Source organism: Bactrocera oleae, chromosome 4 (genome assembly GCF_042242935.1).
Source record: "Bactrocera oleae isolate idBacOlea1 chromosome 4, idBacOlea1, whole genome shotgun sequence".
Lineage (NCBI taxonomy): Eukaryota > Metazoa > Arthropoda > Insecta > Diptera > Tephritidae > Bactrocera > Bactrocera oleae.
Window position 1 is genome coordinate 51,583,921 of NC_091538.1, and position 25,427 is coordinate 51,609,347.

General features: G+C 29.9%; 1 protein-coding gene across 6 annotated transcripts; it reads left to right on the forward strand.

Moving 5' to 3' along the window:
- The first annotated feature begins 265 nt into the window (after positions 1 to 265).
- Positions 266 to 24,656, forward strand: Aldh-III (Aldehyde dehydrogenase type III). Of its 6 annotated transcripts, none has more exons than XM_014236816.3 (14): positions 266 to 581; positions 8,258 to 8,380; positions 8,443 to 8,505; positions 11,246 to 11,301; positions 11,510 to 11,568; positions 18,247 to 18,427; positions 18,485 to 18,706; positions 19,609 to 19,772; positions 19,839 to 20,069; positions 20,141 to 20,338; positions 22,419 to 22,534; positions 23,374 to 23,509; positions 23,576 to 23,726; positions 23,953 to 24,236. In XM_014236816.3, the coding sequence occupies exons 2-14, from the start codon at positions 8,299 to 8,301 to the stop codon at positions 23,971 to 23,973; spliced, it is 1,680 nt and encodes a 559-aa protein (XP_014092291.1). In that variant the 5' UTR covers positions 266 to 581; positions 8,258 to 8,298; the 3' UTR covers positions 23,974 to 24,236. The 6 variants fall into 6 exon arrangements, with proteins under 6 accessions (XP_014092291.1, XP_036233701.1, XP_036233711.1 ...); XM_036377808.2 differs by lacking the exon at positions 266 to 581 and adding an exon at positions 3,587 to 3,732; XM_036377818.2 differs by lacking the exons at positions 266 to 581; positions 23,953 to 24,236 and adding an exon at positions 24,454 to 24,656.
- Positions 24,657 to 25,427: the final 771 nt, after the last annotated feature.

The following is a 25,427-nucleotide window of genomic DNA, read 5'->3' on the forward strand; positions in this document are numbered from 1 at the left end:
TAACTAAGTAAAATATATGTGTGTATGTGCTCCTATGTGGATATTTGTAGCGTTGTCGTCGACGCGCATGCCGGCGTTTTGAGCTTTGTTTTGATATCATCTAAAGTAGTTGCTTTTACGTAGTAGCCTGCTGCCGCTGCTCGCTGTTTTAATACTCGCTGCTCGCCTTTACATTCAATATTTGCAGTAACATAAACGCGGCTCACTCGTACTCTATCACCTGTTCATGAAACAATAAGCTGTCAGTGAGGTTTTGATTTCAGTTATCGGTGCACACGAGCTGCTCATTTTAGCGCCGCTACAAAGTGGAGCTCATCTGCTTCAATATTTGGCAATTTATCTAACGTTCGCTTAGACTTTTTTGTTTGTTGTATTCGCGAGTGCGTAACTGAAGAAAAAACATACTCGCCACAAATACTATCGAATTGATTTGGGCGTATGTAAATAAACAAACTAGACCAGCGCTACAACGACAGAGACGTGTGTCAAAATACAAAGTGTAACATAATTGAAAGCAGAAAAGGATTATTACATAAAAACGGCGGAAGTGCGGAGGAACGCGTAAAACGTTAAAAACAAATGTGTGTTTTTTTATACTTTATGTAGTAAAATTTGATATGCGTTCAAACTAATTAAAGTAGTGGCATATGTTATTCTTATATGTACTGTCTTTTAACTGTAGAAATGTAGAACAATGTATGTTAAAAATAATATATGGTAAAGTAAAATAAAATGAAATTAGATAAGATAAAATAAAGCAAAATACACCAACATAAGATAGAATAAAATAAAGTATAAAAAAATTAAATTAAATAAAGCAAAGCAAAGTAATATAAAATTAAGTAAAATGAAATAAAATAATATGAAGTAAAATTTAATAAAATTAAATTAAGTTATATAAAATAAACGATTAGTTAGATAAATCTATAATATTTCGGAGTATGTGTGTGTGTGAAGTTAATTAAAGTACGTGCATATTAAAAACTTTGACTTTTGTCGCTTATTGGAAGTTTAATCTCAATTTAACAATATTAAAATGCAAAAAAATCATTATACAACATTGTGAAGTTAAACAAGTGATTGATTACTATTTTAATTAGTAGTAGCAATATAAATTACATACATACATACATACATATGCGCATGCATTTTAGAAAGTAAAAAACTTGTTCAAAAGCATGTTTCAAGAGTCAAAGGGCGTTTAAAAACTATACTCTTATAAGAATAGCACCACTAAATGGTTAAACCTTGATCGGCTAATTTGTGAACAGGTTATTTATTACACAAACTTTTTATTTTTACAATTTAAAAGTGTAAATATAGTATAATATTAAAATCGATTAATTTCGATTCTGAAAAATTTGACCTCAAATTTAGGAAATGCTAGACAATATTTCGCCACAACACAGAAGTTAGTAAAAAATTAATCGATTATGTAAAAATGTAAACGTTACTTTTTAAAAAATTTTTTGGTTTAATATAGTAATGCTTAATCTAACGCATATAATATAAGCAACAATTTAAGTAAACCTTGTTATTATATATTATTGATATTAAAGTGTGTGTGTGGTTATATTATTATTACCAAAGTGTGGCGGTACTAACGAGCTGGGGTATGCGACTGCACACGTGTATTTTTTGTACTCTTGTAACAAGTTGCTACATGGTAAAGTTTTGTTCACCTAACTGTTGTTTGTATCATTTAAAATTAATCGATATATGGGGGATCGATGGGGCGAGTTGAAATGTAGATGTCTGTCGGTCTGTCCGTGCAAGCTGTAACTTGAGTAAAAATTGAGATATCGTAGTGAAACATTGTACACGTGTTCTTTGGTAAAAAGTAAGAACGAGTTCATAAATGGGAGTAATCGGACCGCTGCCACGCCTACAAACAGCAATTTAACGAAAACCTATAAAGTGACATAACTAAGCATTAAGATATAGAACCGTAATTTGTCACAGAGGGTTGTAGTAGCAAGGGGCACCTGTGGGTTAAACATTTTAACAATGGACGTGGCCTCGCCCTCTAATATGTTTAATGTACATATCTCCTAAGCCACTAAAACTATAATAACCAAATTGCCTCAAAATAAATCGCTTAAATACCACTACTGACACTGTAAAAATTAATGAAACTATCATCCGGTTCCACTCCACTTCCACTCCACTCTCCACTAACGGTACTGTTAAAAACTACTAAAAGCGCGATAAATCAATAAATAAATACACCAGAGACATAAAATTTTACATCCAGGATGATAGATGAGGGGTTAAAATTAAACGACGGGCGTGGAACCGCCTACATTTAAGTGAAAATCCTTATCTCGGGACCTGCTTAATCAAATTGGGTATGTAGCGTTATTCTGATATTCTCATGCCGCAGTTTGAAAATGGACTATATCGGACTGCAAACACGCCTACTTCTCATATAAAACAATTTTGAAATCTATCTGATATCTTCTTTCACTTTCCAGTATCCAAATTAAGCAACAATGATTGTATCGGGGTTAAACTGTGCACGAATACTGACTTTAGATCGGTCAATCTGTGAGATATATTATAGAAACTCAGAGAGAATTTTTCTGACTGACTTTACACCGCAAATATTGGTCAATATGTGAGTTATCTTAATGAACTTAAAAGAGCGTGTTTTCTTATAACAATATATCTTTGTGCATAAAATGGATAAAATCGAGTGAAAACTTGCCCTAGCCGCCATATAACTAATATCAGGATTTTAAAACATCCGTTTGACTTCATCCCGCCTATATTGGGGATGGTATGTGAGGTACCTTAAAAGCAGTTCAGTACTATCACTATCTCTCATATATAATATAAATATAAGATTTTCAAATGATATATAAGAGCTTCAAATAATTGCTGCTATTGTGGTATTTCTTAATATTTCTTCGTGGAAATTTTATACAAATCTTCGAATATCATACTTTAATAAATTATTGATTTTAATGAAGAGATTTTAACTGAGTCGTCAGAAAAACATGAATGTTTTGGACGAATTTAGTGTCTAATATTTATATAAAGTGTGATATCTATCATTCGCTTCAATCTACGTCACTCAAAAGTCAAGAAAATAAACTTAGTTATACATTTCTAATATCAGCAGACATATTAGAAGTTTTATGTAAACAAAAAATGCATATGTAAAAAGTAAGAGGGAAGCCTTAGATACTCCTAAGCACTGTTCATCATATAAGTATGTTCTATATGTAGGTATTATGTTTTAAATTAGCATATATTAACTGCAAGTGCGTATTTTAAAAATTTGCTGTTTTACGTCTATACTGCGCTTACTCGTAAAACTGCTAGTATGAAAACAAATATGAAATTGCGCCGACCTCTGTGCACCTGCCGATGGTGCTGCTCGGTAAAATATTTATAAACATTGAATTCTAAATAAGTGTACGGACATACATACATACACACATATAATGAGCCCTTAATGCAAGCTGCGATTTTTGCAAGGAAGTTGGAACCATTAGCGTTTTGTTAATTGTGGGAGCCTCTTGTGTTATTTGCAGCGCTTATAAATCGAGGTGTTCAGCCTTTTTAATAGTGATTGTGTTATTAAGAAAATAGAAAAGCTTTCATTTCAATTTAGTTGGCATTTCGACTTCACACAAGCTGGTTTTGCAAAGCGTATTTAAGTATTTACTTTGAGTGTAAACAAATATTTGTACTTGACCCCGGTGTTGTATGAGAGCGCATCAAATTGTAAGTGTTTTGCTAACTTTAAGATCTTATAGTGTTTGCTTCGTGTATATTTGTGTCTGTGTTGTTTCATCGTTTTAAAATCTTTACAACAATATTTGTTTTATGAACAATAGTTTGTATAGTATATGCGCAGGAATGAAGGTGAGAATGTGAGCAAAACAAAAAAAAACAAAATTATGAATCATCAAGCGAGCTTGTTGCCTAGTAAAACAAAAGGAAACGTCGGAGACCCTCCAAAGTATATACATAGTATAATATATAATTGATCAGCGTGACGAGCTGAGTCGATTTAGACATGTCCGTCTGGCCGTCTGTATTTATGCGAACTAGGTTCCCAGATTTTTTTTTAGATATCGACCTGAAATTTTACACACGCACTTTCCTCACCAAGATGTTGCTAATTTACTACAGCATATAGCTGACATATAAACTGTACGGTCAAAATCTAGATAAAGATCTTCTTATACCCCTTTATGCTATAAAAATGCTTGCTGATGAAGCTTGGTAGCTTTGGTGCCTCCAAATTTAACTTTTTTTTTTCTTAATTTCAAATTTTATGTTTAATTTTATAGAAATAGTGACGCATGCAGCATTTATAACCTCTAATATATAATTTTTGAGTCGAACATCTCAATTTTAAATGGTTTCAAGCAAAACGAGCATAACAACATTGTATATTTATCCAGAGTAAGTTATTTTAAAGGACTATTTAAAATGTTTTTTATGCGAAATATATATTCAGTGAAACATAACACTGGTCAGAAATTAAGAAAAATCGAATTAAATAGAACCAGTCAGGAAACTGACATTTATGTGATATTTTATTAGGGGTTAATAAACCAAACAAGTCTTATATGTATATATTAAGTACCCGTTTTTAGTTTGTTTCACACAGCACAAATTCTTAGAAAAATCTTCGTTCATATAGGCCCTATTGAAAAATTGATATTTTAAAGATTGACCTAGTGACCGTCATTCTGTAGATATATGCTACACTCAAAATATCATTTATTATTTATTTATTGACAAATTTAAGTACACAAAAGTGTTGTCGACTAATAATTAAAATAAGACATAATTGTCTTACCTACTTAATTATAGCGATAATTATTATGACATAAGCTTAATTATGACAATATATAATTAGAGGTGAAAATTAAGGAATAAAACTCATTTGAAAAACAAAGAAAAAAAATTGAAAAAAATATGGTTATGAGACAAGTTTAATAACTTAAGAACCTCTAAAACCAAGTACAGATTCACAGTGTCATTTTTTTAAGTTTTATTTTACTTGCAATTTTCTTAAGTGGCAATTGGCCCAGACTCGCTCTCCATAAAAAATTATGGGTTCAAAAATTGATTTAAAAATGAGCAGTTTTTTGTAATTTAAGAATAATGAGAGGCTACAAGGTCTGAATTAGAATATTTATTTTGTTAATAATATACGAAACATGTTGTTTATTTTGTATCAAGAATAACGCCGAGATGTTTTACTTTTTTATTCCAAGGGACAGTACCTTTGCTTAGTGCAACATAGCTTGTAGCTCTAGGGCAAGTAAAAGGCTTCGCCTTCTCAACAATAAAAAAAGGGTTTGTGTTTGTTTTCTGCAGGTTTACAAGAATATTTAATAAAATTTTAAAGGAAGAAATTATATCCATTTTTCCTCAGACTAAATGGCTTTTCATTGGATTTTTACATATTTATGTATATGCCTCAAACATAAAGTAAAACATGAAAAAACGTTAACTTTTGCTGCACCAACGCTATAATTCTCTTCACAAATACAACAGATACAAGAACTTTGAACGGTCAGTTTGTATGGCAGCCTTATGCTATTGTGACTCGATCATTCGAATACTAATTAATATAAATACAAAAGTATATAGTATTATAAGAGCACACACACACCGAAAATTGTTTAATGAAAGTTTAAAACGCACACACACTTCTCCAAATATTTCTAAACGGTTTATAAGCCTTTGCCAAAGTGTTGCATATTTGTAGGCGTTAATTATAAATACAATCTATCACTAAGAAAATAATTTAGACAAGCAGTCACATACCTTTTTTATACCCTCGCAATATTTTGTTACAGGGGTACTAGTTTTGTTCACTAAAACTAATCGAGATAGATATAGAGCTATGTAGATAAGGATGACAAGTTGAATTGAATTCCGAGTGACTTTCTGTCCGCCTGTCTGTCCGTACCTGCAAGCGATAACTTGAATAAAAATTCAGATAGCTTTATGAAACTTGTTACTTTTGTATTTTGACAGTCTGAGGAGGATGGAATAGTAGATGGTCGATTTGAACCCTTGCCACTCTCATAAAATTCCGGGAAGTGAAATGTTAAAATGGGCTATAACTTAGCCACAAATTAAGTTACAAAACTATACAGTACATCGAAGTTTGGGAAAAGTATCTGTGGTTTACAACTTTTTAAAAAAATTAAGTTTTAAATTTTGAATCCCAAAAATAAAATAATAATTAGAAATAGGGATTATAAACTGAAAATCGGAAATTGGGGTAAAAATAAAAGACGTACATATGTATAATATTCTATTGATCTTTTATTACTTATATTATTAGCTTTCCTCTTCAAACCAAAATGGTAGAATACCAAGTACGCAAATGCGAAAAAATATAAATTCTATGACAATTTTTTTTTCAATCAGGTTTTTAGGATTAAAGTTTCTTGGTGTTTTAATCCGGAATAAGCGATTAATTTTTTCAATCCCGAATTTGGAAGTTAATTTCTTTTCCATCCAGAATTTGCGAATCAACTATTTTTTGTTTTTCAATCCGGTATTTGGTATGAATTTATTTTTCAATTAGGTTTTGGGATTAGGAATTTTAAAATTATTTTTAATTGAGATTTTTGTGATTAGGAAATAAAAAAAAAGTTTATTAAATTATTTTTTAATGCATTATTTGCAAGCCGCCTAACATAACATTGAAATTAAGTAAACGTATAATTTAGGATATAATATATTTTTATCTTGAAATTTGTAGGAAATCGGTCACCAATTAACCCAAATCCCATAAATAATGTTAAAAGTTAATGCAATTCAAACAGACCTTCACCTAGCCCCCAAGTTTATATAGGGACTTCCGACTTTTCAACTGGCTTTAAATATTTTATGAGAATCGAGAATATAATATTAACTCTTCTCTTAATTTTTTTAATTCCATTTGTAAATAGTTGCAATAATAGTTTAACACCTCTAAAACCAACAATTTGTATACGTAATTACACGTGTAAATTCATATGTCAATACTATATGTGTTAAAATTTTAAATTGATGCTTGCAACTGATGCCTGTTAGAGGTAAATATTAAATTAAATAAATTAAATATTTATTTAGTGCCATTAATGCCATACACATATTATTTTTTTCATAAACGAGTTCTCATGCACCCTTTGTTCGAGGGGCTGTAATATGTCATTAAATAATTTAAACGAAACAATAGGAACAAAAAAAAACAATTTATAAACGCTCATGCATGTATGCAGTTTAATATTTATGCATTTTTAATACAGTTTAAATATTCTATTTGTGTAAGAACCGTTGCGTACACCATTTTTCTAGTAAGTATTTGAATTATGGTGTGCTAGAGCCTTTTCTAATATAAAATTATTGTTTGTTGTACATGAATGTACATGTACATATGTATATTGTGTATCAGCTAAGCTCAAATACCAGGCGCACATAAAATTAAAAATAATACGGCGGCAATTTTGTGCAGTTTGTTAATTTTTTAACTGAAGGTTTAGCAACAAAATATTGTAAATAATACATGTCTTTATCCTATCCTCGTTCTAGAATACTAATCTAAGCTGTACTATCAAAGCTTCATGACATTTCATCTGTTCCGTCTCTCAAAATTATGCTACTTCAGATATTTTGGTTTACACGGTTAAAATAAGTTCAGAAATTGTGCGTGTTACTATTGATTATTGTTCGAATAGTTTGAGGGCTTGTGTGAAAGCAAATGGTGACCATTTCGAATAAAATTTTGGGTACCAAGTCATCAAGATATTTTAATTTTTACTCAAGTTATCACTTGTACGGGCAGACAGACGGTCGGACGGACAGACGAATAGACAGACAACCGGAATTCAACTCGTCTCGTCATCGTTATCATTTATATATATATGTATATATATATAATCCTATATCTAACTCGATTATTTTTAGGTGCTACAAACAACCGTTAGGTGAACAAAACTATTATACTCTGTACCAAGAGATTGGGAGAGTATAAAAATGTATTATAATCTCATTTTTATAACGGCCTTGTAACAGAACTTATGGCTGGACCTAGTAATGTACAATAATATTTGATTTGTTGTATTTACTTTTATGCACAATAATTTATTTAATTTATTTTTGTCTTATTTTATTTTATTATTTTAATTTTTTATTTTTTTTGTTTCGTCTTCTTTTATTTTTTTAGAATTCCTTAAATATTAAATATATAAGTATAAAATCAATAATACAAAGTGCATTTTCGATTTTTCAGATCCAATCAACAGGAAATATATAAATTGCATTGAATCGAAAATGAGTGCAACCGTAGATGTTGGTAACTCTGAGAAACTGTTTGTGCCGTCTACAACAATACTAATACCAAATAATAATAATGGTAAAATATGATCGTTATTTTATACTTTCAATCAATAAAGTATAACAAACTTTATTTTACAGAATCTGGAAATACGAATAGTCATATTAACATAAAAAATGATGGTGCCGCAATTATTGAAATTGGTGAGTATTGCACAAATGTTTACGAACAAGCACGTTAAAACATAATATTTATTGAGTAATACAAAATAGCAATAAACTAACCGGAAACTGGATTAAAAAAGCTCTAATTAGCTTAAAATAAATTACTGAAACAATAAGATAGATTCCAAAGTAAAACGTTTCAACAAGAAGTATCTACTCGGCAGCTTGGTTTGGTAAATGTTTTCTGTCACTACTCAGTTGCTGTTCAACATTCGGTGAAATTTATTTGTTGACTTAGTGACCTTGAAATGTAGCAGCTTTTTTTCCAAAAGTTCACAGAATCGGTCTATATCTACCCCAATCTTCCTTATACCAAATGCAATTAACTCAGGTCGTCCATTAGACTTTATATATTATATATATATATTATTGATCCGAATACATGCTATTTTAATATAGTTATTTGGATAATGGTTTCTGTTGCTACAATCTTAGTGAGCTTGACATGTATCAACTTTCTTTCAAACATTTACTGAATCGGGCTATATCTGCCCCGTTTTTCCTTATACCGAATACGTTTAACTCAGGCCTTCCATCAGACTAGATACCTTATATAATATTATTGGTCGGTATACGAGATATTTAAATATAATTAGATAATACTGTTTTTTTAGGCATAATGAGATGAAATCGTTTCATAACTACTGCTTGCCTCAAAATATTATATATAATATAAAATAGATATTTGTAGAAATTTCCGAATATGTCCAAGGTCATTGGAATTTCTCCGCGTAGTTGTTTTAAATGTATAAAACTATTATTTTCATTAAGCTCGAGAGAGTTTATGTTAATATTCATATTTATTATTATTATTCTGCTAATTGAGGGTCTTAGTGGCGCTTAGTATTATAAAAAACTAGTTTCAATTGAAAATGTTATCTTGCAGCATATTATTACTCAAATAACTTATCGACTGAAGTACTATAAATAGAAAATTATATTTACATGGCATTATTTATGAACTTGTACTTTGATTGGTCTAATAAATACTCTGGTAAATTATAATGCACGAGTTAACCCAGTCCAGAGACTACAAGTATATAAAGTATATATATAAATGATCAGCGTGACGAGCTGAGTCGATTTAGCCATGTTCGTATGTCTGTCTGTCTGTATATACCCGAACTAGTCGCTCAGTTTTTGAGATTTCGATATGAAATTTTACACATGACCGTCTTTCTCCAAAAAGCTGCTCATTTGTCTGAATCGCCGATATCAGACCACTAAAGCATATAGCTGCTGAACGATCGCAATAAACTACTTGTATGGAACAATTTTTTATTTGCAGGGTATTATAGCTTCGGTGTTAACGAAGCGAATGTTTTTTCTTGTTTTAAATATTAAATATACATAAAGACTTACATTAATGTGTATAAATGTATCACGTACTAATATTTAATATATAATTAGTTCAACAACTTATCTAAAATCATGCTGTGTTCATAGTAGAGAGATACCAATAATTATTACTCTATATAATTTAATTACTCTCTAAAGAGCTTATATTATATCCATACCTTCGTACACTAAATCTTTAATCGGACCCAATTATAACTACAATTATATATTATAGTATTATATATATTATATTAGTATAATCATTATAGTATAATCATTTAATGATGGTGATGTTATTGCATTCATTCAGAATTTTTGTTGTTGCTATAATATATCAGTCACTCGATGGCCTCGCGTTTTGAATACTCTCATATACGTACATGCCCAGCTATCTATATATACATGCATCTATGTAAGCCTACAAATCGTTCGAATACACCTGAAAACTTATAGGACCTTCAAATATTTACTGCTTATTAATTATATCCAGTTGAAACTATTAAAACTCACGGATCACACGGATCAGAAGCCAATCCACTTTTCCACCATTTTATAAAATGGCTACCGAACTGAATATCATGACTTATGCTTAAAACCGTTCGTCTTCTTTTACTTTCGGATATCCGTGACTAATAACAGTAAATATTTTCTTATAACAGAAGCATGAAATATCTCAAGTCAATAGTACGCTAATACTCCATCAAATGTTATATGTTAATGTGTGGAATAATTTAAACTAAACATCTAATAGCTACAATAATTTCACTCAATTGTAAATAAAATACACACACACATATATAAATAAAAACACATAAATGGGGCGCTAAAAAATCCACTACTCGTTTAAGAGAGCTTGAGGAATTTCAAGTAGAGCTTTTCAATTAACACATGGCAACACTGTTCGAGCTCAGCTGTTTATTCGTTCAACGAGTTGCCGTAGTGGAGCTGCTTTTCCAAATGGACTAGTTAGCATTTGTTTTTTTAATCCACTCGTGTGCGGTAGTAGAAATCGTTCGAACGGTCATTCGATATTTTTTTTTAACATTTCATCACCGTGCGTTGTTTTTTTATGTTAACATACATTACACATTTGCGGTCTGCCGATTCCTTTCAATTTCATACTTTGAATATTAGTATTATCTAATTGAAAGTAACTAGTGTATTTACAACTAAACAAAGGTGCTTACATTGTGTAAAGAATATTGAACTATTGTATAGAAAACCTCAAGGTGTGAAACTTAAACATTTGCATGTATACACAATAATTTATTTGTTTTTTTGTTGTGTTAATAACTACATTGTGGTCAAACGACAAAGAAAGTTTTTCTGTTGCTGCAGAGATATAATAAAAAAAATACTGCTATATTGCTTTTATTTGCAGATAACGCAATCGGTGCCGATAACGAACAGTTCAACAAAATGGCAAATTTTGAAGATGTGAGTGCTTTTCTTATATGTTTTTGGTTAATATTCAATATATTCAATTGTGCTTTAGAGTATACATATACCTACGTACATACACACGTTATGTTTTATTCATGATTTGTATTTTATTTTCATACCTCTGTGAAAATGGCTAAATCTAAACAATGGATCTACATAAATATATTAACATAAAAAAACTCGAATCACAAATTAAACACAGATCGTACAAAGATGCCGTACTGCATTCGCCAGTGGAAAAACAAAAGATGTTAACTTCAGGTGAGCCGTATGAGATATTTACTTGTTACGAATTGCTATTACTTGAAGTGAAAAGATAAAAAATGGATTTCGTACCATAATTGCTTGACTGTTAAACTATAAGCTGTAAAAAGTAAGCAGTATTACAGCTGTGTCACGCCCAAATTCAGTAAGAACAAAACGCAGAGATCAAAATATACCCCATTTTTTTCAGTTCAGTCGAAAGTTTGCTGAGAGTATAATGTTATGATAACAATATTGTTTTGTATCAGTTCTTGCTCCACATACTGCTGCGTGTGTAAATCGTTATAATAAACTAGTTAAAGTTTGTACAAAGGTTTTTAAAACTTGCCATTTGTGTTCTAACGGGTTCGATCAACTTTTGACTTTTGCAATACATAAATATTTTGAGATTAAAATGTAGCTATGCAATTTTATTAATACTAAAATAGCCAAGTTTTTTCTTTATTTATGGTAATTGTGAGGGAATTTAGTTATGAACTATGAACTGTTCTTTAATTTCATCTAAAAGATTTTCGTGCAGACAGTTTGTAAATCTATATACAAGTAGAGCCCTTAAATAAATACATAAATTTAGTAAAAAATTCACAAATATTAATATGCATTAGAGACGGTAAGAACTGCTGTATTTATTATATCCTAAACGGATTATATAAGGTTTGCCACGTACATTGGAATACATCGGTGCAACCGAAGTTAAGGTTTTTTTTTGTTTTGTATTAATAAAGTTGCTTTCTTACTACAAATCAAGGTTAACGTTTATATTTTTGCAACTGACGTTATTCACACTAACCAGTCCTTTTTTTATATTTCTTATACGATATCAATCACATAGTTATTCACTGGCATATTTAACTGTATATCAAAGTCTAATTCGACACGTCTACACACATACATATGTTTGTACATGCCAGTGTATTTTTTAATTGGCGAATATATGTATGTACATATGTATGGAATACATCAAGTAGCTACTCTTATATATTAAATAAGTATGATCACAATCAAAATAAACTACCTACAATTATCCACTAAAAGTGTACAAAGTCTATTTTCATAAGTGTCGGTTGCAGAATAAGTTGTAAGGGTGTTTGTAAGCATATTAATTGCCTTAAAGTAGTTACAAAACTAGTATTTCAATATTTTTAATTGTTACAACGTGTTTTATGTATGGTAGTACTAGTTTATATGAATGTCCATTAAATATATATGCATTTACGTAAATATTTGAACATTAAGTCGCTTTCTGCAAAAACTCACTTACAAAAGTAACTTAATCAACTTTGCAGACTAATATGTACATAGTATGTTATGTATATACGATGTATTAATATTTGTAGCATGTGAAAATTTTATCAATGACAGCAATGACTCGTTGACAACTTTTAACAAAATGGCAGAGATTATCCTTGGCCGAGTTTATCCTTCAATCTATAAATTGAAGATTAACATGTTTTTAAGCCGTTTACGAACAGCTGATTGATTTATATATTTTGAGAATATGGGTTCTATGTATAAGTATAATCAGAGTGGAACCGGCGTTATATTACATCAAGAACTGTCACATCAGCAGTATTAGCACAAAACTGTTTGGAAAAAGTTTTATAATGTTACAACAACAAATAATCAAGTCAATAGTTTGATATTTCGAATAATAACTGTAAATAATAATCAGCATAACAGCTGTTAAATTTAATTACACATACATACAATGTTTAATTTACGTCATTAAAGTAAATGTTATTATTATAATCGGTAATTACATATTGCTTGAATTTGAATACCTTTTGCAATTAGTTTTGCTATATGTACATATATAGGAAGAAAACAGGTTTTTATAAAATTTAATAAGCTCGTTTAATTGACACCAAGTCCGGTAATCAAATATATTTAAAAAAAATTAAGAATAGTTATTGTAATTGTTTTGCTGAATTTATATATATATATATGTATATACATTACAGTGAGTACACAGTATGCACTTTTATACGGCTAATCTCAAACTTTTCCATAGACTTGTAATATAATACTCTTATAATACATAAAATTAAAAGCGTGTGCATTCAGGCAGATAAGCTTTCAGCCTTTAATCGTAGGTATTTACCTTTATTTACTTACATATTTACGAATTCCTGCTCATAAGTATATTATGACTATTGGGTATATATACATACATATGTATATATATATATATACCTATACTGGTGGCAGAAATAATAGAAACAGGTCCATTGGCATATTTCAAAGTCCATAAAAACTTTTTACCAACATAGGTTTGGATGACTTGTCACTATGCAACAATGCTTGATAACAGAAAAACCCTTCAACTAGATTAACAAAAGGCAAAACCTTATCCCATTTCAACTAAATATTGGTACGTTCCGCAGCGAAAATCCATTTAAAACAGTTAATGACTTCAAATGGAATTTAATGATGCAAGATAAGATATTGAGAGTCAAACAGAAAGTACGGTTATCATGCATCGTTGCATAATGACAAGTCGTTCAAATCTGTGTATATATATATGTTGATCATAAGATCCTTTGGTCTTTGAAAAAAGCCAATGGGCTCGTTCCTATTATTTCTGTCATCAGTGCATACCATATATATAAGGATACATATATAGCAGTTCTAGTTATTGTGACTTGTGCTTTAGTATAGCATTCATCACATTTTGACCAAATCTTTAGTTTCAAGAGTTTCCATAATTAAAACAGTCAGCCAAGCTAGGCGTCAAAGAATTCGCATGACATTTAAAAATCTAACTAACGGAAGTATTATAAAATACGGTTTGTTGCTTTTTGTTCATATTTTTGTTGTTATCTATTCTCTACTGCCGCTTCTTTTGCTCAAGGTTTGCAATTAATGTTTTCAAGATTTTCAGAAATGTTTGAAAAAAAAAATTATAGAAGAAGAAGCGCGTCCATACCTATATTTGTATATATTTACATACATACATACATATGTGTGTACATATACTATGTATTTATATACTATTTAAATTTTTGCAAAATAACCATCATATGCCATTTATCTATATACATGCATATGAACATACATATATACTTATAATAATATGTGTGTATGTAAGCGTTCGCATAGATTTTTTTTAAAGGCTATTGATAAAAACATAGTCATATGATTATGGTAATTATCATGCTAATAATGCTAGATCATCATTAATTTTAGTTATTTTGCTGGATTGAATGAGCACTACTACTCCATTATAAATATTTTATTTATATTTGCATTTACATGTGAACATACATACATATGTACATATGTGCTCCTATCTGTAAATGAATTACAAATGCTTTACCCGACAGATAACAATGGATTTATGTACATACATACATATGTACTTAATTGTGATATGCACTGAATATTTAGCTCACTCCCGATCTCTAGTACATAATACAAATGTATTACGTATATTATATATGGATCAATGCAACTTTATTCCAATGAGCAATATGAAATAATAATTGTTGTACATATCGTTTATCGACAACATTTTTTTTTTGGTCTGTCTCTCTATGTACGTACTTCTGTATAGCTGTATATAACTTGTACAGTGTTTGTTATACAATGAAACTAAGTTCCGAGTGAAATAAATAGGAATATATTATTGATCCTTTAATATTTGTTTTGTTTAATATTTTAATATAAATATATATGTATATGTAAACATATATTAATCCAAGGTGTAATGATGTGATATTATACAGAACGACGTAAAAACGTTATTAGGTTCAAAGATTCGTAAGCATAGCCTAAGAAAAACTGACTTTAATTAGTAATTGTATTTTAATAAGAAAATGAAAGTTTTATTTACTTTTCAAAAAAAAAAGTTGGAAAATCTAAACAAAAAGAAAATAAAATAGAAAAGGGTTAACTTCAGCTGTGCCGAAGCCTAGGCGTGATTACTTTGAAGGGGACAAACTAGATATTCATTAATAAATAAATTTTCTTAAGAAATACAAAATTCGCGATACTTTTTGAACATATATATATATTGTCAATTAAAAAGTTTTTTGCTAATTAATTCTTACAAATTTCATGAAGATTTTTAAAAACTTTTGATTGAAAACTAAGTTTTTCGATATTAGGTCAGTATAAGCAGAAAAAATTTAAAAGGAGAAAACATTTTTAATTTAAAAAATGCAGTATATTTAGGCATAAAAAGGTAATTTTACACCAAATTTCGTGAAAGAAAATAAATCTGTACAAGATAAAAATAAAAAACCCAACAATTTTTTATTTAATTTTTTCTCATAAATTTTGAGGTTATGTGAAAAAGTTTGTATACACAAGTTATAGCTCTTTTCATTAACTAGAACATTGGCATATAACTTTTTTCTATACAACATGTAGTTGTGCAGAAAATCAAGATAAACCATTCTTAACCCATAAAAATTCAAACACGCGCTTCCCCTTCCTTTTGTCGAGCTTAAATAACCCGTAAATTGTTATTTCTTTAATGTTATCTTTAGTTTCCGATGGGTTTCATCTTACTATGATTTTTATTATTTTGTTTTATCATTTTCAAAGGCTTCTGCACTAGTCTTCGATGCCCAGCCTCTATATTCAACAGATTTAGCTCCGTGTGACTTTTTTCCTATTTCCAAAAAAAGAAATAGAACCGTAAAGGGCCGTCATTTACAACCATAGATGACATTAAAAGCACATCGCTGAAAGAGCTAAAGACTATCCTAAAAATCGAGTTTGGGAGGTGGAACAGCATTGGTGCAGACAAACGAATAAATAGGTTTTTCAAAAAACGAAAATTCCCGTTATTTTTTAAACACACCACCGGCTTTACAAAATGAGTAAATTTTCAGACTTGTGTCAATATTTTTGGGTTTTTATACTAAGTTTGTATGTTTGTAACTACATATGGTAATATGCATTTTATCTGCACTTTGGTTGAACATTTAGCAGACTTATTAACACTGCCTGGTGTAAGGTCTCATTTGAAGTACAACAGAACTTAAATTACAAAGGTTGGGTGCGGCTTACTTATAAATAAATAAATGGGATAATGTACATACAGCAAGATGTTAACTGTGCTTATGCAAATTCTACGGTTTCTTTTGCATATGTTAATTGTGAGCTTTTTTATTTATCTATGATTATTAACATAACATTGACCTTGCCATTTGCCGTTTAACACTGGTGTTTTTCGGCTTTTGTTAGATACCGTTTTCAAATAAAATACATGTGTGCATGTGTATGGATATACATATATATTTTTTAACTTTGTGCATATAATGTGGAGTCATTTAAATCCGCTGCTGTTTTTTTTTTTTTGTGTATTTTTTTTAAATCTTCGTGCTGAGAGTTGTATTGTCCAAATTTGCGTATGCATTTGCATACATATGCATGCGAGTATGTATGTGTATATGTATACATATGTATGTCTGGTTCTACTTATAAAAAATTGTGTAAGGGCATGCAAGTTCATATTAAGGCATTTTCGGGATCACAACAAATTATTATTTAACTCCCTCTTTGTGTTTCTAAAATAATGCATATACATATTGTACATACTCGTTCATATGTATGTATAAAAACTCGTTTGAGCCAGAAAAAAAAGACAAATTCTCAAGTTGCAGTGTAGATAATTAGTCATTTATAATGACTGTATAAAAATATAATTTTAATTTGGAAATTTTTGGTTATTTTATTAAGGTTATTATACTACATATATATATGTAATATTTGAAAGTCGTTAAGTTTTGAATTAAGAAAAAAAGAGAAAGGGAGGAATGTAATACGCAATAAATTTTCACAAAAGGCAATATTTGTTTATTTTTTCTGCCCAGAAGCATTATTTTCGTATATAAATTATATATAATTTATTGACTTAATCCCGATTCTGTTCTTATCTACATTTAAAAGATCTTCATTATACAAATCGCACGCAAATAAGCTAAAACAACAACTTTTAGTTGATTAAAATCCAGCTTGAACTCTATGAGTATAATATAATATTTTAACCAGGTAAGCTAAATTAATGCTTACACCAACAAAGCTGCAGTTAGGTAAATTTTGATAATCTTGTGTTCCTAAATGTAAAATTTACGACTTTTGGTCTAGTGTATAATCTGAGTTCTCTAGTCTATAATCTGAGCACACAGATATCTACTAAGTCTATAACATCACAGCTACACTTGTTGGTACAGTTTATGGTGTCAATCAGTTCACTGGTTCTTGAGAAAGTATTCGAGAACTCAATAGAAGGCATAGGTTCTGGAACGGATTCAAATTTATGCCCAACCCTAGACAGCCATCACATTAGATTCCCTAAAGCTATTTATACCAGTACAAAAACCACAGAAGGGATCTTACTGCAAACAAATTCGAATTAATAGCTGCCCAAGGCTGAAATGCTGGAACAAAAGCAGTCGTTCCATTTTAAATTATTTTAATTTTTTATAAATCACTTCCAGGTTAATAGAATGAAATACTTGTACGTAGAGCTTGAAACCTACATACGAGTATGTAACTCAAAATGCTTACTTAAAAATCAACTTTCTCTTTGGTCCTATTATATCGTTTTAGAGCTCAATTTTATTTAAAATTTGAAAACCCTATGAAATATAATATGTAGTTTATTTCTCTTAAATATATTATATAAGTCTTTGAGTAACATTACCTAAATTTTTTCAATTTTAGGCGAAAACAGTTGGAGAATCTATTGAAAATGTATGAAGAGCATGAAAATGAGATGATTAGCGCGCTCGATGCAGATTTGCGGCGTCCAAAGCAAGAAAGTTTGGTGGTAGAAACGGAGTTTCTTAAAAATGACATCAAACACATACTATACAATTTGGAAGATTGGGTTAAACCCGAAACGGTATATACTACATAGTAGCCATTTACCCTTTTATAGTAATATACAATTTCATAATAGCCGGAAAAATCATTGGTCAATCTGTTGGACGATGTGCAAATTTTCAATGATCCCTTTGGTGTGGTTCTGGTGATCGGTGCTTGGAATTATCCACTACAATTGTTGCTGGTGCCCGTTGCAGCTGCCATAGCTGCTGGCAACTGCGTTGTGCTTAAACCAAGTGAAATTTCTACCAATTGCGCAAAATTCATTACAGAGATGGTGCCGAAATATTTGGATAATGTAAGTGTATTACATAGAAATATCGCATAAAATTACACTATTTAAGTCTCATCTGCTAAAGGTAGCATAATTTCAACTGGGAATGTAAGATTTAAACTCATACCTATAAAGCTCTTCTCAGCTCAAATTTTTTTTTTACTGGGTCATATACCGTTGAATTAGTTGAAAATCTGTAGTATACGTTTTTTAATTTATAACGGATTAAAAGTTAACTACGGATAAAATGTATTATAAAATATTACGGGTAATAGTTTTATAAAACCATTTACGTCTGTAGCAAATAGGTCGATTTTAGTTTCTTTGGATTGTCGTTAGAGGGTTTAAATGTACTAGGACAATAAGCGCCGAAAATAACTATTACAAACCATCTTAAAAAAATCTTATTTTCAGGAAGATTTAAATCTGAAAATCATTTTGTCTTCTCTAGTCAAATTTGTATTATTCTAAGATACAATTATTAACGAATAGTTTCTTTGATTTCTGTACGTATAATAGAATCCAAAGGATAGTTTCGTACCACATTTTAATAATAATACAATAAATATAAAACAGCAATTTCGACCGATCATTTTTGAAAATCTTAATAAATTGGAAGAAAGGAAAAAAGTCTCAAAAAAACATTAGGAAATTATTTTTTAACCTATTCGCACTCTCTCTAAAACTTCGTTTTGGCCAATTACTAAGTCTTTAGAGGATTTAAATATTGTATATGAAATTTCACTGAGAGTCTTTATAGGCATTATTTTTGTATAAAAGATAGAAACAGAGAATACAAAAAAAAGAAATAATAATTCATTACTAAGTATGTTCAGATCAAGTTGAAATCATTTCGCCTTGACAAATAGTTGTTCCATTGTGCTACATATTTACATTTAAATTACACATTATTCTAAACCAAATAGGATTGCTACCCAGTTGTGTGCGGTGGTCCAACCGAAACAGCTGAATTGTTGAAGCAACGCTTCGATTACATTTTCTACACAGGCTCAACCAGAGTTGGCAAAATTATACACGCTGCCGCCAATAAGTATTTGACGCCGGTAACACTCGAATTGGGTGGTAAAAGGTATACCATTCGAATTGATTAATTCACATATACATATTTATTTTTACTAACACTTCTCTATTTTAGTCCCTGTTACATTGATAAATCCGTTGAGCTGCGTACAGCTGTAAAACGCATACTTTGGGGCAAACTGATCAATTGCGGCCAAACATGTATAGCGCCCGATTATGTGCTGTGTTCGAAAGAAATACAAGACAAATTCATTGCCGAAGCAAAAGACGTGCTCAAAGAGTGGTATGGCGAGGATATCAAGAGCAGTCCAGATCTCAGTCGTATTATAAATCATAATAATTTCCAGTAAATAATGCAAATACATAAGTATGTGTTTATATATTACTAATATAACTTTTTTTTTATTAACATTTTAGACGCCTGCTCGGTCTAATGAAAAGCGGCAAAGTTGCGGTTGGTGGTAATTATGATGCCTCTGAACGTTTCATTGAGCCCACAATATTAACTGATGTGAAAGCTGATGATTCTATTATGCAAGAGGAGATTTTCGGCCCAATTTTGCCCATATTCACAGTCGAAAATGCCTACGACGCAATAAAATTCATCAATTCCAGGTAAACAAACACATTCCCATATAAAAAAAAGCATACAATTAAGTACAATATATTAATGAAAATAATATTGTGTACTGCTGTTACTGCAGAAAGATTTGTGTATCGCTTTATGATCACACTTAAACTTCGACATTTGTACTGTACTTTGGTTCATTATTATCGCACGCCCAATCTACTTTTTTTGAGAGATAAATAGACTTAAATATGGAAAAAAAGTTTATGACGTGATCATTAAAGTTGGATTAAAAAAATTGTGTATACTGCGCAACAATTTCTTCGTATGTGAAGGAGTTTAACTAAACTTAATTCGGTTCGGCTGCATCGAAGTTATAATATCCTTCACAGGTGCATTTGGGTAGCATAAAAGGGTATAAAAGGTTCTTTATCTTGATTTTCATATAGTGATGATGTGGAAGTCCGATCTGAACAATACGTTCGGATATTTTTGCGTTGTCTTGAACATCAATCTATGCCAAATTTCATAAAAAGATAAAAACGATTTCCAGCAAAAACTAAATTTTGATTGGACAGTTCGTAAAGCAGCTATATGCTATAATGATCCAACAAATGAGTAGCTTCCTGGGGACAAAAAGACGTGTGCAAAATTTCAGATTGCTGCCTCAAAACTAAGCTCGTCATGTTGATCATTTAAAGTAAAGTTTAATTTTCAAAATCTTTTACAATTTTAATTTCATCTTAAATTTTTAATTTTCTAATTAGAAATATCTAAATGAAACTGTTTGCTTGGAGTTTAGGTAGATCAATTACAAAATTGTCTACTCCAATTTGTAGAGTGCAAAATTGCTAAATGACTCAATTAAGAACCTATCTCAAAAGGCTATAATACTGTTGGGTGTGCGATATTTCCAATTTATATTTGGTTACGACCAAATTTCTTCTTAAATGTGACATTTTTCATTTGATATTCATTTATTAATTTTTTATTATATTCATTTATTTTCGCATCGTCAAAAAACTGTCTCCACCTACATACGTGTACGTCCAAAAATTTAAAAATTACAAAACAAAAAACAAATAATAATAATGAATTACACACCTTGCAACACACAAATTTACATAAAAACGTACACAGAGAAGCACCACTTTGTGCGTATATATTCACAGCGGAGGCTGAGGTACAAAATTTATTTAAACGCGACATCCAATCGGGCGGAATGTGTATGAACGACACTATAATGCATTATGCTGGTAAGCGAAGACTTGTATTGAAGCAGAAAATCAAGAAATAAATGCTACAACGACTCCCTTAAACTGTGTCTACCCGCACACGGGCATTGATTGTGTCAGTCAATGTCAACTGTTGAGTGGCCCGTTTATTTTCCTATTAATTTGTACAGCTAAATGCATTTCCAAAGACAAAGTGGTGTTGGCGCGTTAAACTTCTACGTGTGCTATCATTTAAATAATGCAAACCTTTTTGTATATATATTTCAATTCCTACTGTAATTATAGCGGTAATGTGAACTAAGTTTATATGTATGTATGTATGTATGTATGTATACGGTGCTTGGGTGAATTTATTCGTTCTTTTGCTATTGAGTGAATGCTTGTGTGTAGAAATGAACCATATTTGTTTTAAAATTTAAAAAAAAAATGTAAACTAAATTGGAGTTGGTGCTACTAAATTTGTGTAAATTTGAAAACTTTAGTCTAAGTGACCGCTGACAGCTGCTCGTTTGATAAGCCTATTTGAGCGCTAATAAAGCAAATTGTTACGATATCCCTCCACCAGTTATGAAAGAAATAAGTATTTGAAGCTAAAACCTTAGTAATAATTTACATATTGGATCTCTACGAATTAGAAATATAATTGTTTTCCTTTTGACTTTATTTTAATTTTTTTTGCCTTAATATTGTATGTGTACGTCTTATAATCATTTTTCACACATATACATATGTGCATTGTTATTTTCGGTCAGAATATAGAAATTTGTCATAAGCATACCCATCAGTACACAAACGTGCAAATCACCTTGTAAACTCACTTAATTAGTTATGTATGTATATTTTTGATGTTGATGCCTTATTTAACGGTAAAATATGAATTTTTGTAAAATAGGGAGAAGCCTTTAGTGATCTACGTTTTCTCCAAAAATTCAAATGTAGTTAAAGAATTTAGACAAAACACAACAAGCGGCGGATTTTGCAGTAATGAGACCGTATTGCACGTTGGAGGTATTTACGTGCAAAATTTCGCACATGATATACTATATAATATATAAATTATGAAAATACACATTAAAAGTAAATACTACTTTTTTACTTTTTTTAATTTCTCTGCTTAACAATTGCACAAGTTTCGGTTTTTTGAAATGAAAATTTCAATTTGTTTACAGTTTTCAAAAATTACTAAAAAATTTTAATAAAATTGTATATGTATAGTCACTTGATCTAAATTTGGAATTGTTTACCTAAAGTACAATATTATAAATAAAGAAGTAAATAAACAGAAAATATTATAAATATAGAAATAAAATAATAATATAATATTTATTATTTTATGATTTAATTGTAGTAAATATATATACTTTTAATGCATACTTTATTATAACACGATTTACTTTAGAAACCTTTATCTTAAAAGTTTTGCAAAGGAATTTGGTTTTCATTGTTTTTTATTTCCTTTGCTTGGCTAATGGAAACTTCAACAGTTATAATTGCTTTACTAAAATTTTAATTATACAATAATGCCCAAAAATGTATAGATGCTAAAAATAACTACAAAACTATTTAATAGTATAATATATAAAATATAATAAATTATAATTTTGCATTCCTTATTTTTTATTTTTATTTTTTTTTTGGTTTTTTTTTTTTTGGTTTTTTTTTATTATTTTTTTTTTGCATGCGTTATTAATAATTATACTTTATTTTAGTCTCGTTTTAATTCTTACTAAATATTGTAATTAATTATTATTTTTAAGTTTTGCCCATTACTTGAAATCCAACGAATCTTTTTCTCTTTTTAATAACAATATTTATCAACAAACTAATATGCTTTTCTCCTATAAAAGTTGACACTTTGCCATTTGGCGGTGTCGGTTCCAGCGGCATGGGACGCTATCATGGTAAATATGGTTTTGAAACATTCACGCATAAGAAATCGTGCCTTGGCAAGGATCTGCATCCGTTAGGCGAACTGCTGGCATCGTAAGTTTGCAATCGGTCATATTAATTTTAACAATAAATATTAATTAAACACACTTTCCACTGCAGCGGTCGTTATCCACCTTATTCAGATCGCAAATCAACGATATTGGGTATTCTGCTGCGCAAACGCCGCCCATTCCCCAAGCTCTATCTGTCACATCTATTAGCGGTCGGTTTGGGTATTGGCCTCACAGTACTCTTCACCCATTATTTACAGGTAACTACAATTATTCTCAATTAAGCAATTATTGCAAACTTTATTTATTCCATTGTGGTACTAATTGCGATTTTATTTATCTATTTACCTTTTGCGAAACACTAAAACACTACACATCACAAATTGTTTGATTAATGAAATGATTGCATTCTCGTTCATACACATTACATGTTTATGGAATACTATATGAAATATTATAAAAATGAAAATTGTCAACACATTAAAGGGCAAATTATTTTCACGCTAAAATCGCTTGTTTGACGTCCGTTGATTGAGTGATACGCACCACGGCCACCACATACCTAAGCATTGATGGGTTTATATTATTTACACTTATATTTTATGACGTACAACATTTCATCGTTGTGGTGTCAGTGTTTCTGTACATGTACATAGATGTTACATTTTAAACGCTCTTCGGTTCAACAATCTTAATTTCATTTTTAGTTGTAATTTTTCATGAATAATTATTATGAATACTAATATAAGCTTACTTTATATTTAAGTACATACCTAAATGCATTTTTTAAAAATCAATCCAAATTAATAATGACATGTTGATAATAACTAACACGCTTGGAGTAGAATATTTAGAGGTATTTGTCGGCGTATTATGTATAAAACATATGTTATATACATTTGTTATAAAAAAAAATTAAATATGTTGTATTTTATACTTTTATATGCATATGTTCATATGGTTTTTTAAATGCTTATCCTTTTGCAGAGTGATTACGATAAGAAATGATAGAAATGTTCATGCATAAAACAAACACAGAATTATCTATAATCAATTAAAGCTGAATGTGAAATATATAAGCAAGGAGATGACTTAAATATATTTCTAAAAATGTTATTTAATATTATATATATATGTATATTTAAATATGTAAAGTTATTTTAAATGTAATAAAACTGAATATAATTTTATATTTCACTTTCTATACTTGTTTGGCATTTGTAACAAGAAAAAACGTTAACTTTTGTTGCACCAAAGCTATAAAACCCTTCACAAATACAAAAGATTCCATGCAAGGACATGCTTTTGCTCGTCTAGTTTGTATGGAAGATATATGTTATTGTGGTTCTATATCAACGGTTTCGACAAATGAGCAGCTTCTTAAAGAGAAAAGGGAGTGTGCAAAATTTAAGATCACAAAAACTGAGGGACTAATTTGCGTATATATAGACAGATGGACAAGGCTAAATCGACTCAGCTCGTAATGCTGATCATTTGTATACATTTTATAGGGTCTCCGACATTTTTTTCTGGATGTTACAAACTATGTAGCAAACTTAAAAGTATAAAAATATGGTGCGAGATTAAATATAAATGTTTTGTTCTTGTTGTTGTTGTTGTTGTTGTAACGGCAGAAAATATTTCTCGATTTCGAGATTTGGAGATAAAGGCAAGATATATATTTCTCAAAAAATATGAAAAAATATTCTTTTTTGATTTGTAAAGTACTTTAAATAAATTAGTCACAGTGAAAATAAACCAAGCAACTACTAATTTGAGCCATATTTATATCCCGGAAATTCCGGTTGCACATATCCGCTGTCAAAGAGCTGTGAAAACCTGAACAGTCGCGATGAATACTTTATGGTGAATTAAAATATTAATGTTGGATAGTCATAATTAGTTGAACTAAATAGTTCGATATCGATATTCACTTATGTAAAAATCTCGAATATAATATA

Bases quoted from the DNA above. Each gene is read 5' to 3' on its own strand.
- Aldh-III (XM_014236816.3), top strand. From the start codon at position 8,299: ATGAGTGCAACCGTAGATGTTGGTAACTCTGAGAAACTGTTTGTGCCG. The intron at 8,381-8,442 runs GTAAAATATGAT...TTTATTTTACAG, and splicing joins AATACCAAATAATAATAATG to AATCTGGAAATACGAATAGT. The intron at 18,707-19,608 runs GTAAGTGTATTA...TAAACCAAATAG, and splicing joins TGCCGAAATATTTGGATAAT to GATTGCTACCCAGTTGTGTG.